The sequence below is a fragment of the Cydia strobilella genome, chromosome 4, assembly GCF_947568885.1.
Source record: "Cydia strobilella chromosome 4, ilCydStro3.1, whole genome shotgun sequence".
In the NCBI taxonomy this organism is placed as follows: domain Eukaryota; kingdom Metazoa; phylum Arthropoda; class Insecta; order Lepidoptera; family Tortricidae; genus Cydia; species Cydia strobilella.
Genome location: NC_086044.1, coordinates 4,296,925 through 4,313,810, shown reverse-complemented (window position 1 = coordinate 4,313,810; position 16,886 = coordinate 4,296,925). Strand labels below are relative to the sequence as shown.

General features: G+C 36.7%; 1 protein-coding gene across 2 annotated transcripts in view; it reads right to left on the bottom strand.

The window, feature by feature from the left end:
• The window catches only part of LOC134740469 (zinc finger protein Gfi-1b), a 97,520-nt gene that overhangs the window by 35,321 nt on the left and 45,313 nt on the right, over positions 1 to 16,886 (bottom strand). Inside the window, exons 3-4 of one of the 2 annotated variants that reach the window (XM_063672927.1) lie at positions 10,060 to 10,702; positions 9,514 to 9,695 (exon numbers count right to left, since the gene is read on the bottom strand). In XM_063672927.1, the coding sequence (XP_063528997.1) occupies positions 9,514 to 9,695; positions 10,060 to 10,702 (825 nt within the window). The remainder of the gene's footprint in view (positions 1 to 9,513; positions 9,696 to 10,059; positions 10,703 to 16,886) is intronic. The other variant, XM_063672928.1, reaches the window with a different exon arrangement.

The window sequence follows — 16,886 nt, the reverse complement described above, 5'->3', positions numbered from 1 at the left end:
AGGTATTAAATATTCTTTTAAAAATTAGGAAATAATATGGTGTATTTAAAACATATCATGGAATATACTACGGTTATAAATTGATATTATGTAAAGTAATTTTTTCAACAAGTTAGGCAATTATTAAGTAACCACATTTTTCTCGAACTTTCGTCTTTGTTGTAAATTAAAAAAAAAAGAAAATAATTGGCGTAAAAAGTATTTCGCCTCGTGGAGCCCCTTTCATGAGATCACGTCACAAAAGTTTTAATAAAATTAATACTTTGTTTAAAATAAATTTTTGAATAATAGTGAAAATTGTAAAATATAAAGCAATATAATAATACGTACTTAGAACTGATACTTTTCTAAATAAAGAATGAATAAACTAAATTGTGTAATTAATTTTTAGTGCAAATCACCACAATTTGCTTCTAAAGAGCAAATCTGTGACCAAAAATTATATATAGTTTTAATTTTTCGTTCGTATATTCAGATTTGTGTATGAAAATGTGAAACTATTATTTCTAAAATAAATTATTCGTCCCTAATTTACACAAATTTTATACCAAATTTGATCTCATATCAAGAGATAGGTAGAAATAGAGGCAAACTGGACCGCAGAAGCCGACTTTTCCCCTCCCTTTTTGGGGGGTAGCCAGGACTTAATCTCGTAGCTAGTGCGTCAGCTCAGCTTTGTATGAACCAAGGAATAATAAATAGTGTTAAACGATATCCCCTGAGGCCAAAGTGCATACTCACTTTACTTACTTCGCCTACTAAGAGGCAAATCGCGACTTTGTTATGGTTTATCGATAACTTATCACATCACTAGATTATCGACTTTCAATGTCGACTATTGCCCATCACTTTTCTGTCCGTGTACGTATTTAGAAACTTGACCCCGCCCCTAAAATTAGTGCGATAAGGACAACTGCAGCTTAGGCGAAAAATCCTGCGTAAAAATCTCAAAAATCGAGGTTTCGTACTCGACTGTTTCCTCCTCCAAAACTTAAGCAATCGTAACCAAATTTGGAAACCTAAATGATTATGAAATTGTCTGTGTCGGACTGTTTTGATTTTTTGGCTAATTGATACCAGTTTTGAATACCACGCCTCTCATTGCGGCATAGTCAGTGAGGCCATTTTTGGCCATGTTTGAAGGGCTCTAGCGCCTTAAAAAACAAAAATATCAAAAAAAGCAAAACACACCGACACAGATATTGACAATATTAATCTGTGTTGAAAAAATCATTCCTCTAGCTTCAAAAACCAGGGAGGAAACAGTCGAGTACGTTTGTATGGAGAAATGACCACTCCTGTTGGCTCTTAAGTTTTGATAGGCGTTTACTATCAACAAGGGCCTGACACTCTTTGATAGAGAAAGATAGTCTTATTGTGATTCCTATACGAGGAAAGAGAAAATAGTGCCATGCTTTGTCCTTATCACCGACCGGGACGTGGCATCATATGTAGGCGATGGCGAAATACCGAAATTTATAAGTGAAAGAGAAAAAATCCTATGCTGCCCAAATTTTATATGAATATGTATTTTTTCTCTTACTCCCGGTCGCTCGGTGGCGCGTCTATAACTATAACTACTTGTATATACTATGTCTATGACTATCAACGATTGTCATCTAGGCTAGGCTCCCCGACCTCTTCGTATCGGTTTGCATTCGGGCGCTTTCGGCCCCGCTAGAGAAACTTCGGCTTAAGCAGGGGAGCCACTGCAGCTAATCGTGATAATGTGCTTATTAAATTACAGGCGCGTGCGATGCACGAGGATCTGGTTACTCCCGGTTAAGTGGTATCACTTGTTAGGGAAGATCGATGGGGAGTGATTTTTGACGGCCTTGAAAAAAGTTCTCAGGCCTCTTGATGCGTTTTTTTTAAATAATTGATATTTGATTGCAAAGGTAGAGAAGCGGTGGTATACTTATGTTTGAAGTATTCTCGGCGCGCAATAATTGAAATTCGAATAGAACTTATAATGACTTCTAAAGAAAAATAGAAAACTTCTACAAAATCACAATCAGAACATACACTCACAAGATATTTGTGTGTTCTGAATATGAACAAAATTGATATTCTAAAAGGAAAATGTTTTTGACGTATGGTCGAGGAAAGCCATTCGTGGGTTCGCAAGATTTTCTCTACAGAGGAAAGTTTCTTAAGGTACTAACAACTAGAAAATTAATATTGTTCACATATGTAAATAAACATAAACTTTCATTTCTAAACATATAAGAACGTCCAGCAGTAAAAATGTTCAAAAAACTCGTAACACAAAACACTAAAACTAAAGCAGAAACGAAACGCTAACTGATTCCAACGAAAACACAGCAGGTGTCGGGTTACTAGCGAAACGTGGTGCCAGAGAGGGCGAGGACATTAATTTAATTACCCATCTCTCTCGGGACACTCTAATATTATACGGGAGTGAGGCAGACCCAGCATACAAATTCGGGTGTCATTTTTTCGCGTGAGAAAAAAAATCTCAAAACTGATTTTCCGCGATCCCTAGTGAGATCGTGTTACGTGTATCGCGGCAAATCTGAAGATATTCGGTGAAGGTGGCATTGAAATGTGGAATTGTTTCCAACCTTGACAATGTTGTATGGATTTTCTGTGTGAGATTTAGTGATACTTGTCAGGTGGGCGCGAAAAATAAATACAGAAAAAAAACATTACAATTTTTACCTACCTAATGGTATCGTATGTAACCTAATTTGCAACCATATTACAATTTTGTGAATGTACATAGGTGTTGAAGAACATCAAATTAAATCTTTTAAATATAACTTTATAAACTTGAAGATAACCGGGACAGGTACTATTGGGGACATGCAACCACTGTGAACCACTTTAGATTTTTTTTACTTCAATCCTTACGAGCGAGCGAAACTCCGCCTCCTATAGAGATTACGCTGCATTTAGGATTCTTTATATTAATAATAAAAAGGGTAAAAGACAGTTTATTAGTTGTTGTTGTTTAGAACTATGAAAACGGATTATATCGCGTATATTGAATTTATAATACATCCCGACGTTTCGAACTCTTTACAGCGTTCGTGGTCAACGGGTGACTCCCCCGTTGACCACGAACGCTGTAAAGAGTTCGAAACGTCGGGATGTATTATAAATTCAATATACGCGATATAATCCGTTTTCATAGTTTTATTTCATGAGTAACTATCGCGGTAACCGAAGACAATATTATGTTGTTGTTTAGGCTAAGCTTCGCCTCCCCATAAAGATAACCAATTAGGATGCATTTTGGATTCCTTATCTTAGTTTGAAAATGCCACAAAGACAATGACGGCAATAAACTTGACCTGAGCTAACCGTTTTTTTAACACCATGCTATTGGTCTTCATGACTTTTATGTTATCGCCTGACCGCTGCAAGACGTTTAAACGATTTTTGCACTAACGGTGGTTCACCGCGAATGTCCCCTATTTCTTATTAAATTTAGTTAATTCTATCACCTTAAGCGTATCTGTTTTAATTTAACAGTAATCAAATGACCCGCTTGCAACTAAATTTCTCTAAACCTTTTCCAATTCATGTGTAAGTTTCATCTTCTAATAATCCGGTATTATTGTAGGTAATCTTATATATCAGATAAAAATCAACTTAAACGTCAAAATCATTCCGTGAAAATATTTCCACCATCACGTTCCTTAAACTACGTCCAGTATTTCATATCAGTGTGTTTCAGAATGCTCTAGACGTATGTATACGTATAACCGCTGACGGCATTGTCAGAGGCACGTCTACAGGGCTCCGGGAGGAGGGATGACAGAGCGAGCAAATCTGGATGTACCGTGTATTCCACTCGGGGATTTCAACAAAATATATTTCCTTGGATATCGGGAGTAAATCTTTGAAAGGTAGGATACTCGTGTGTGAGATTAAATCTTTTTTCTGCAGTTTTCGGAGAATTCTGATTGTTACGTAGGTACGAAGACGATATAAGTGACGAAACCCTCCAGTGGCGGTTTACAAATTTATATTTCTGATCTTTGCCGAAGCGTAACGATGGTTTTCGTCTCTTAATCGTTAATTAAACCAAAGTGATTTTGAGTTATCAGTGGTCTTACACTAATCAGTCAAATGGAATCATTAAAATACATAGACCACTTTCTACGCACTTCAAGATTACTAAGAAGCACTAATTTTGCTTTAGAAACCATTTTAAATACTTTTTGGATATTTCATCATAATTTAGAATTCAAATAAGAACATCTACGAACTCGCGAGTATAATTTCATATAATTCCACTTTTAATGTAACGCTATCAACTTACGTAGCACCATAAATTAAATCAAAAGACGACTTTAATGAATTAAAAGAAAACGCCACTAAAATCGAAGTATTTGTCGACTGGGTGCTTAATTAAACTCCGGGCACGTACCACTCCTTGATTCAACCCCCAGCGGGGGGACACTTCTTGTGGACTCCCCCTTCCTTATGGACCGCTTAGATTTCCCCCCCTAGGTTGTGTGGACGGAATACTTGAAGTCGGGAATCTTGTACTAAGAATTGGTGAAGAGATTGGACAGTCCAGTCTGTGGCTTGGTTTTAAAAATGGATTCTTAATTTAGTGATTTTTTTATTAAAAAGCAGGGGAGAAATCACTACAAAGTCGCTTTCCGCTGTCTGTATGTCTGTCCCTATGTATACTTAGATATTTAGACCCACGCAACGGATTTTGATGCGGTATTTTAACAGATAGAGTGATTCAAGAGGATGGTTTATATGTATAATTTGTAAAGGTTTTGTGTAAATTTGTTGAACTACCCGTGCGAAGCCGGGGCGGGTCGTCTAGTTATTAATAAAGTACTGATGGACACATCAATATTATCTAAATATCTAGTTACAATACAAATCTAATAACAAATCGAAAATATGTACTTATAGATGTACATGTACATATTGTAAGTATATCTACTGAATTTAAATTTCCGCATTGCTTCCCTCCAAAAGAAAATTGAACATTTGTTTCCAATTACACAATTGCAATTCGTTTTTAACAACTTTCGAGGTGCTTTCTGCAATTTTTAAGCAGTAGAAGGCTTTAAAAGTAATCAAAGGGGCCGAGAACAAAAAGTTAAGAACATTTGGCCCAAGAACGGCAATTATGAAGTGTTTTATACTTTTAATTTTGTTCTTGGCAATCTTTAACCGGGAAAGTCGTTTCACGGGCGTTTTTGCTTTAATTATCTTAGGCTTTTAGAGATTTGAAAATATGATGAAAAAGTAGCGCAAATATTTGCAGGAAAAGAAAAATACAACTTTATTAATTGTAACTTTATAAATATAGTAAAAGGAAATGTTTACTTTATTCCTCAAATAATCCTCATCAAAAAAAAAATAGCAGCAATAACACGAATGTTTGTGTAACTAGACACAAAACAAAGCTATCAAATTACAGCAATCTTACTTTGATACTAATTAACATGATTGGATTTTTTACCACAGTGCAAACCAATTTGGCAAATGCTTTTTAAATTCTTCATTGCAGGCCGCGGGGAAGTAATGCAAGGAAAAAAGAAAATAGCGCCGCGTAATTATTCCGAGAGGCTAATGTGCCACTTGTTTATTCCACGCCTAATTAAGAGGAAGAGTTTTTTAAAATGCCTCTTAAACGGGAGCGTTTTAAAATCAAACATTCATGAGATGGAGGCGGTGCGATCGCTCAACTTTTACAGTTAATTGCTTCAGGAATGTTCGTGGTCTAAAGCTACGGCTTTTAAAATTCACTTTAACTTCACTTGTTTTACAAATTAACCTTAGGCGTGACGCAAGGGTCCAACTTCGGACCATATTGTTAATTACTGTCATATCCGTGTTCGATATATGTAAATGTAGGTTGAAAGCTAATGCAAATCTAATTTAACCCATTCGATAATTATAGAACCAAAGAGCAGCGGCAAGCGAATTAATATTAATTACTCCAACTGTTCACAACTACTGCTAACTACCTACTAACTTGTAAATTGCCGTTCTAACAGGTACAAGTTCAGGGGTTACAAACTTCCGCGCTCAATTAGCGTTGAATTAAACCTTCGGGCGAGGTGACAAATCGCAGGTCGTGGTCGTACGTCTTGACGTTGAGTAATCACCCACCATTTAATTTCGCAGGCGTAATTATAAATAAAATTTCGACGATAAATTGTGTAGGGTACATTAATCAACAACTTGGGACACTGATTAAAATGCCGTTGAGGAACTATTCGCTGAGTTGATGTTAATAATTTACAAGGGGGATCAGGTGTGGTGAGACGAGGCATCTACGATAAGTGGTGAGCGTGCCTGACGTTATTCGTGCGGTGAAGTTTGTCACACATAAAATCAAAGGTAAAGTGCAATTTCTCGTGAAATATAAATAACTGGGTACTGGAAATATTATATTATTACTTCAAGTAAATATTTCCTCCTCTAGTACAGTATTATATTTGTCGGTCATATACATGCAAATACAGGTAAAATAAATAATGCTCTTTTAAAATCTACGACTAAAATAGAAAATCCGTCTTATTTTAAATATATTCCGTATCCATGTTTGCGATTAATGGCAGTATTTACGGCGTTGATAGAACAATTTGTCGGACAAATTGTCGGGGGCTTCCTTATTAATTATTCAGGATTATACCCTTATCCTTTTAATCGTGACAATGGCTGATAAGGGAAACTTATTATTGCATATTATGCTTTATTGCGTCACTTAACTATTAGTCATTTACTGATAAAGATTACTGTTCCTATTTACTTTATATTCTGTTGTGTATACTTTAAAGTTTGCTCTTCAAATATTTTTATTTATAGGTATCTTAACAAATTTTGGTCTAATGAGTGTTGTTTGTAGTACAAAATTGAAATGTCGTAAGAACATAATATATATTAAAGTGAATTAACTATGTAATGTACTTATATTCTGTTAACTACCTAAATGTCTTAAAATACCTACTTCAAGAAACAGCTTTTTGTACTGTATGGAAGACATTTTTATATTTTGAACAAACTACATACAATATTTTATTATTTATAATATCTGCAATAGAAATGAAATAAATCCAGACTAATCCCCAGAAACTCTTTCAACAATAAAACATTCAGCAATTACTCGCAACGTTTCGCCGCCATATAATTTTCATTACAAGGAAAAGATTTTCGCAAAGCTTCGGCGCAACTACTAAGGACCAAATACCTACCCTTGAGGAACCCCAGTTCATTTAAGAAGGGTGGGACTTCCTCCGTCTTCCGTGATTCAGTTTTCATTGCTTCGACACTGGGAGTGAGGGAGAGGGCTACACAAATCTCCCATTTCCCAATTAGTGTGAGCGAGACAGTGACAGAAGGGTTGGAATCACTAGCTGTAGGTAGACGTGATGAATAAAATTTACATGTTTTATCAATGGAGGTGCGAATTTGGAGTTTTGTATGCTGTAGATTGTTAATATTTTAAATTATGGTTATTATTTACAGAACAAGCGCTGGTGGATTAGTAAGAGCGTGCGACTTTCAATCTGGAGATCGCAGGTTCAAACCGCGGCTTGTACCGATGAGTTTTTCGGAACTTATGTACGAAATATCATTTGATGTTTACCAGTTGCTTTTCGGTTAAAAAAAAAACATCGTGAGGAAAACGGACTAATCCCAATAAGGCCTAGTTTGCCCTCTAGGTTGGAAGGTCAGATGCCAGTGTGCCTACGTCAATTCTTGGGATTAGTTGTCAAGCGGACCCCAGGCTTCCATGAGCCGTGGAGAAATGCCGGAATAACGCGAGGAAGAAGAAGATTTACAGGAAAAGGGTATTGATCTCTGTATCATTATAACTGAATCATCCAGAAAATCATAAGTAAACAAGCCGACGTTAAATTAAAATTATGATTATTTTACAGCCTTCAAGATGATCCTTACAAATAATGATTCTTGGTTAATTCTATATTGACATTTAAAATAAAATAAAATAAATTCGCCACGACGCGACGGCAGTATAAGTCAAGTGACTATCACTGAAGTTGAAATCCAGCCCTGTTTTGCCATATATGCTAGACATATATATTATTGAACGGTCCGATCCCTTTACTCTTATGACAGCACAATAAGGATTGTCCTAAGAACAATTCTGCCTCTTAACTAAATCATGTCGCCACAACAAGTTTACCAAAACACGGACGTAAAATCATGATAGCACTTTAGGGTTAAGATACAGAATCTTACCCGGCGGCTTAAGTGTTACCGAGACAACTCCGCCGACCGCAGCATCTTATATTCATGAAGGGCCTAAGGATTTAGATACTGTTGGGAGGTGTGGTGAACAGAATATTGTAGCCTTCTCCATAACCCTTTTTCAAAAGTAGAAATGTTTGTTCCTTGTGTGTTTTGTCTGAGAAATATGTTCTGGGATATTGTGAAGAAGATCAGAGAAAGCTGAGTGAGCTTGTAGTTTTCTTGAAATGTAGAATGTTACTTGATGAATGAAATCTAAATGATAGAGGAAAAAATAACCTTCATTCAAAACCTAAAGTAAAAGCCCTAGTAAACATTCTAGATGGAATATTTATAATATATGATATAATAACTACCGACATTAATTGTACAAAACAAAATTATTACTACTTATAAAATAAAACGACTAAAACTAAACCTACCTAGAAAAAATAAAAATCCCTATAAATAACCCTGGCCTCTTGGCAAGGTGCCCATCACGCAGGCGTTTTATATGATTTATATCACAAAATGATTAAAATAGCATTATAAGACGGAAAGCAAGTTTGTGTAATTTATCAATATGTAATAGGTTCCATTGTCGAGAACTTCTATTTATATAGATGAAACATACGTTCGCGTGTCTTCCCCGACTGTATGTCCCCGTCCGCAACCCAATCCGCCCTTATAATGTACCCGCAAACGTCTCAAACCCGCAATTATTATAAAACACCTAGCTCATCTTAGCGTTAATATACATTAATTGTGGGGCGTTGTGACAGCCCTGAGTTATGGTAAGTAAATGGAGTTTGCTTCAAATTGTTCATGATGAAGTGGGATTGGGCTAAGTTTTTAATGATGAATTTGTAGGTTTAGATCAGATTAATAATAGCGGGAAGTTTGTTTAATTTAAAGTAACGGTTTACCAAAATAATGGCTTAGGTCAGGCATGGTATCGGGAGTAATAGGGTTAACAACTGTCAAAGGTTTCCAGTTTTATTCTATGAGATTTGGCTTAAAGATCCAGGCCATAAAATTATAAAAAACAAACAAGAATTTGACACTATTTGTAGAATTGACAGATAAAACCAATGTTGGCGTTGTTGCGTCTACTGCCTAGTTCGTAGTATTTAGTGAATCCAGGAGATCTAGACTGCTAAATAAAACGATAGCGGACTGTAAACACTAATTTTAATTGCAGTATCTAGTTACAAAGATAGATCTGTAAAATGTTTCGACCGGCCAACCCCATTGACCAGGGGTAATAGAGTGCTGGGTGCTGAACCGCATGAAGTTTTACAGACTAGGACTCACCAGTATGTATATAAGTATGCTTCTTCATGTCGGATTTCTGGTGGAACCGCTTCCCGCAGTACTGACAGGGGTAAGGCCTGGTGTCGGAATGGATGAGCAGATGGGTGGACAGCGTGCTGGACCGCTTGAAGGTCTTGCCGCATTGCTTGCATTCGAACACCTTTTCTACGCTGTGGACAGCCCTAGAAGGAGGGGGAGGGATGAGCATTGACTTGAATAGGAGGAAAGCACGAATGCATTTTAATAAAAAGACAGGCTGACCAACAAACATGAGCAGGTAGATGATTTCTTAAATATTCATATATGAAGACAACTGTAAATTTAATGTAGTTGGCATCGTTGACGGTGATTCCATTTTATCAAGTCTACAAGATCACCAATTACAATAAGCTTTTATATAGGGACAACTTTATTCATTTTAAATCAAGAAATACGAATACCTATTTATTTATTACGAGATAAATAATATGACAAAAATATTACTAAGGATTTGTGATATAAAACTTCTAAATATAGTAAAACAAATACTTAATAAAATAAACTCACCTGTGTTGACTTAGACTGATCTCGTGTCCGAATGTTTTACTGCACATTTCGCAGGCAAACGGCCTTTTGCCATTATGCGACCGCCTCGCATGCACTTCCAGCCCGTGCGGGGTGCTGAACATCTTCTCACACTTCACACACGAGTACACGTCACCGATGGGCAGGGGTCTCGAGAGAGGACCGGGAGCTCCAAGCACAGCTGCTCGGAGCCGAAGAAACTCCGGACCAGCGGCCTGCACTGCGTGGAGATACAGGTTACTGTAACCTCCCCAAGGTATACCGAGGCTCCCAGCGTCTCGAAGGAATTCCGCGAAAGGCAGATGAGGGTATAAGAAAGGCCGCTGAGGCTGGACTCGAGGTGCATCAGGTCTTAAGAGAGCACTGACAGAAAACGACTCGGATCTTCTTGGGGGTGGTGAGGAATCTGGGGGTCTTCTGGGAGAAGAAGGAGGGGAATCCACTTCGAGTTCAGGAGAACTTGACCGAACTGATCTGGGGGATTGGGGAGACGGGGGCCAACATGAGCTGCCGCACCGAGAATTGGGGGAAATGCCCTCGGGTCTTGGGATTTCATTGTGTTGCTCATCTTCTTCCTCGTCGGTTTTCTCGCTGACCAAACGGTTGATGCCGAATTTGATTTCCTCTGAAACAAAACACGTCTTATTATTAATATGTCCCTTGCACGTTTGCGATATTGGCGATAAAATTTGCAATGATTATTGCTTTTTAAGGCATTTTACATACTAACCTAACCTAACCTAACCTAAACATAAAAATTACAATTAGTTAGCCTCAAAACAGGGACAAATATGATGGTGTTTCCCAAACGCAACGAATAGGTAGAATCGAAATCAAAATCGTAGAAACCCAAGCGGATTTTCCAGTCATACCATTATCTACTTGTATCAATTAACAAAAAAATCTCCATAAATTCCATAATCATTCACTTCGTTTCCTGTAACTACTTTAACAATAGCAAATAACAGTAAAGCAACATTAAACAGTAATTTGCCAAACATGGGATCGTTTTCGCTTTCCAATCGGGGACAAAGGGTACAATCAACCGAGGGCCCGGGGGCTTGAAAAAGCGCAGGTGCCTCACTTGTCGCTCGACGAAATGGGCCATATCATGTCGTAGCACCGAATTGACTTTCATTGGACCCTCCGGCCCACCCCTGTAATTAACACATTGGGTCTGAGCCCCTTTTTTACAATTCGCTAATCCGTCGAGAACTACGCTACGTTTAGTTTCTGTGATGCTTTAGGTGTTTAAGCTTTGGTGAACTTTGAATGAATTGGTTGATTACTTTTTTCAACATTTATTTTATTGATAACTCTTCTTCCTTAATATTTTAGTATATATGTATACTTATATTTTACCTACACGTTTTTGATTGTTATTAAAATTATAAATAATCAAGGTTACGAATGTGCGTGCCAAGTAATTAGGTATTTAAACTGCTCTTAGTGGTTACTGTTAATTGTACCTTATTGGAACTGTTATATGTACCTACTTACATTTTTATTTTTAGTTAAATGACTTTGGTAGCTCGCCAGTTCTGTTAGCTTGAACTTGGCTTGACACGCTACCGCGTGTCCAGATTAAAGTTCTAGAAGGTAAAATATACTCTTAAGAATCTTTCCGTTCAGTATCAGTCATCTGTAAAACAGACTGACACTTTGTCGCTGATGAATTTTGCAATAAAATGATAAATCTACAATATAATGTTAACAAAATGAATATTTGTCTGACCGTTACTTTCCCTACGGAAAAATCATACATCATCAAGCGACCATCACCCAAAAACAAACATCCATCTCAGCAGACAAGTTGCACTAATGAAGAGGCGCCCCTATACCGAAACGCAGCAGCTGTCATCTGGAGCGGAACCAATCGGGAACAGTCGGCTTCGCTCGGCAGCTCTCGGCTCCCCTCGCCAAAGCCCAGCGTTTAAGGGTTGCCTCGAGGTTGCCTCTGTACACTTGTTTGTTTGTCCCCCAGCATTATTACCCCATAGTATTTATTACATATTAATGGTTATTTGGATTCATTGTTCCGCCCCGACAGTATGCTCGAATTTATGGGTTTGCAAAATATTGAATGGGATAATAGAGCCAGTGTGAGGACGGTCATTGAGAAGCATTGTGCCGTTTTGTAATTAGATGATCTTAATTTTGGTGTTTGATTTATGGGTGCAATTTTGATAAAGTCACCTCCGTTATTAACATTGATATTAATAAGATGGTTGATGACAATGATGACTATGTCCATATTCTTCCAGATCGTGATAAGATATGTCCATTTACAATTCTGCGGACATCCTTAAGAAATCCACATAAGTATAGTTAGGTATATTATTAAACTGCTGAAAGTATACTATTGTAAATTGCATTAAATTACACTTAAAGATCAATTGATCTGTTTTACATACTATATGCTTTTATCTACAGACTCCTTCTTTTCATCTGACAATTTTTTATACATTACACCTGCACATTCAATATCTGTCCATCTCCGTACACGTATGAAGGCTAATTATATTACAGAAGTACATTTTTCTATGCACACCGCGCATTAGTATTACGCTGCACTAATGCAATTTTAATTATAAGAGGCGCGCCGCAAAGTGCTCGCTGCATTGTGATTGCTATTTTTCCAAAGCTTTTAACAAATTAAAAACACGGCTAAGTGTTTCTGTAATCGGCTGGAATGTTTTTTGTCGATACTTTGATAGCCATTAGGTTCGAATGTAAAATCGAGATATGAAATCAAAATTAGCAATTTAAGGCGCAATGCTAATACCTAATAAGTAATTAAGTATAATATTAAAACAAAAATAATTATGCTTTGTTATCATAAATCATGACAAAAAATATTATTGTTTATTTCCAGCACGCGTACGTATTATGGATGGCTGTATCCATCCACGTATACAGTACGGTTATGATGGTCGTACGTGACCGCGTGATAAAGACAATGCCTTTCTATTTTAATCGAGTGGTGTTAAAAAAGACACTTATTTTATCACGTAGATAAATCCATTATAGGAAGTCTCTGAACATACATTTTTAACAATGATTTTACGAATCAGTGGTTAAATTTCGATTTTTAGCAATGTACCTCGCAAATTTGTGGTCTAATATTCAGCAGTGCATTCATTAGCATACGGTTTGCATAGTGATGACCCATACGCAAATCCGCGTGCGATCGCCTAAATTGGTTACATTGAATCGGACAAATCGGTATGCATATGTGAATATGTGATATCTACCTACATATATTTTGTATGGGTGGGGTTGGGAAATGCTAAAGAGTAAAATAATACAGATACATAATAATATACCTGTTTGCGCCACATATAAAATCTTTATTATTAAGTATATTATTGAGAAGGGAAAGGACATAATTTGACTAAAGGTCTTTTAATAATAATAATAAAACGTTTATTTATTTAAGTGTGCCTGATTTTGTTTTAACCAAAGCAACTATGGCAATATCGTCCTTGCCAGGAAAGAGTTGAGTTATAAGACCTAACGGCCAATGTAGAGGCATAATATTATCTTGAAGGATGACTACAACTGTTCCTTCCTTAACAGGCTGACTTTACTCCTTGTATTCCATTTTTGTCTGGTTTGCAACGTGTGCAAGTACTCACCACGCCACCTCTTCCAAATTGAATGCGACAACATTCAAAATATTTCTGGACATAACCTTTGACTCCCTTTTTATAGGGTTTCGTACCCAAAGGATAAAAACGGGACCCCTATTACTAAGACTTCACTGTCCGTCTGTCTGTCACCAGGCTGTATCTCATGAACCGTGATAGCTAGACAGTTGAAATTTTCACAGATGATGTATTTCTGTTGCCGCTATAACAGCAAATACTAAAAACAAAATAAAATAAATATTTATGTGGGGCTCCCATACAACAAACGCGATTTTTTTGCCGTTTTTTGCGTAATGGTACGGAACCCTTCGTGCGCGAGTCCGACTCGCACTTGGCCGGTTTTTTGTATTTGTTCTCTAACCAGAATCATTGAGCACCGAGGAGGTTTGAACTCTCGACTTCCCATATTTTCTGTCAATTTAAGGGTTAAAATAAGCATAAGTTAACTCGAACATTTCTTACATTTTGTCAGATTTAGTGGAACGAAATTTGAATGCCTATAATTTAACTACATATTTACGAGTAGGTACTTGATAGTTAGACAAATATAATAATATGTCGGCATAATTAATATTCGTACCGTACCTATAATAGAAAAATTTCCTACATTATTCACTACAAACCTAAATATGGCTAAAATTATATAATTATGTATGTGTTTTGGTTTTCCGCTAAGGATATTATGATCTCTCTTATATAAAATAATGATAAATCAATGGAAATTATATTTTAATGCCTAACAATTGCCTAAGAAATATTTAAATTAAATTAAATTATATTAAATAAATTATACTAGGTCATAATATTGTCTTCGGTTACCGCGATAGTTACTCATGAAATAAAACTATGAAAACGGATTATATCGCGTATATTGAATTTATAATACATCCCGACGTTTCGAACTCTTTACAGCGTTCGTGGTCAACGGGTGACTGAGGAAAAATTACAAAATGCAAAAATACCCACATACTAAAATAATGAACAATCATAGACTACAAACTTTAAGGCTGGTTGTACATGCAAAATCGGTTCATAAGGCTAGTTATACACTATAATTATTTTTCAAGTAAAGATATATATATATACGCGATAAAAATAAACTATGCCGGCTCCAACCCTACACCACGGACCCGAGAAGATTTAATTCCCTCCTAAATTGTAGGAGGGTATCCCAATATGGGACCGGCAACAAACTCGGCGGGACACATCTTTTCAAAACATCAGAATGTCCAGCATCATCCAACACTACGGTCTCACAGTCTATGTCTCGCTTGCTCCTTTATCAGGTGGACTACAGGATCCCAAGCTGATGGTAGAGAAAAACCATCTTCCCTATTAAAGTTTGGATATTTCTTAATCTCAATGGTCTCGCGCAGCATTCTGGGTATGTAACGCTTCTCCTTGGCAAGAACCAGAGGCTTATCAAACTTGATTGAGTGATTGGCTTTATCCATGACATGCTCACAGACAGCAGACCTAGGTCGACGGTGCTTGACATCAGCTATGTGTTCCTTCACCCGAGTGGAAATGCTCCGTTTCGTCTGCCCGACATATGATAGGCCACACTCACAGTCCAGCCTGTACACTCCTGCAGTCTGTAGAGGGGTATTGCATTTTACAGGCCTCAGGAATTGTGACATCTTCTTCATTGGCTTGAAATATGTTTTTATAGAAGCACGCTTCAAGATGTGGCTGATCCTGTCCGTGACCCCCCTGACAAAAGGAAGAATGAATGAATGAAGGCTGATAAAGGAGCAAGCGAGACATAGACTGTGAGACCGTAGTGTTGGATGATGCTGGACATTCTGATGTTTTGAAAAGATGTGTCCCGCCGAGTTTGTTGCCGGTCCCATATTGGGATACCCTCCTACAATTTAGGAAGGAATTAAATCTTCTCGGGTCCGTGGTGTAGGGTTGGAGCCGGCATAGTTTATTTTTATCGCGTATATATATATATCTTTACTTGAAAAATAATTATAGTGTATAACTAGCCTTATGAACCGATTTTGCATGTACAACCAGCCTTAAAGTTTGTAGTCTATGATTGTTCATTATTTTAGTATGTGGGTATTTTTGCATTTTGTAATTTTTCCTCAGTCACCCGTTGACCACGAACGCTGTAAAGAGTTCGAAACGTCGGGATGTATTATAAATTCAATATACGCGATATAATCCGTTTTCATAGTTTTATTTTATACTAGGTCATATTTTTAAATTTATTTAAAATATATTTTCAAATGCCTAACTTATTACATTTTGTACATTAAATGTTATTCTGTATAGGTACTTTAGTTCTTAGCTCTTAAATGTATTGCAATACCCTCACAGGGTTGTGTTGAGACATGTAATGATTTATGCATAAGATCTTTTGTACACACACTAAGCAAGGAATAAATGAAATGAAATGAAATGAAATGATCGTTTTATCCTCCACATGTAAACGAATAGGTTTGATACATGGCGAATGTACCCATAGGTGGTAAAGGACTTCTAAGACAAATTTGTAGGTACACAATACAACGAACCCTTATTTACTGTTACAGGATAACATGAGGCGTATTCTGATCGTAATAACAGGTTTTGAATTTGATCTGGATTTGTTATGTATATGATCTGTCAATGTCAAAAGTGACATTTCTTCAAGCAAAAACACTGAAATCATAATCCATAACAAATCCAGATCTAATTCATAACCGTTATTACAATAAGAATATGCTTCCAGGACTGGTGAACAATGTTAACTACATTTAATATTTTCAGTCTACATATTAACAGTTACAACTTCTTACAGTTCTGCCAACATATAAACAGTTACAAGCACCAATAACTTAAATCCTTAAACGATTTCTATCAACGAGAATATGAGCTCAATAAAACTATAATAAACGCCACAAACATGCAAAGTCACGCGTCAACCGTTAATATGGATTAGTTATCAATAAACCCCCACATATGGGAGCCGTGGATAATTTACAACTATTTTAATAAAGTAACACCCCACGATTTGAAATCTGCAGTAATTTCATATTGTTCGTTGTCTAGGAGAAATTCCTTTGTCTATCATCCTGATTGATATGATATCATTTATTTATCTTACATCATACAATTGCAATTAAATTCTTATGAATTTATATTGTAAGCGTGATTGTAGACCAATGT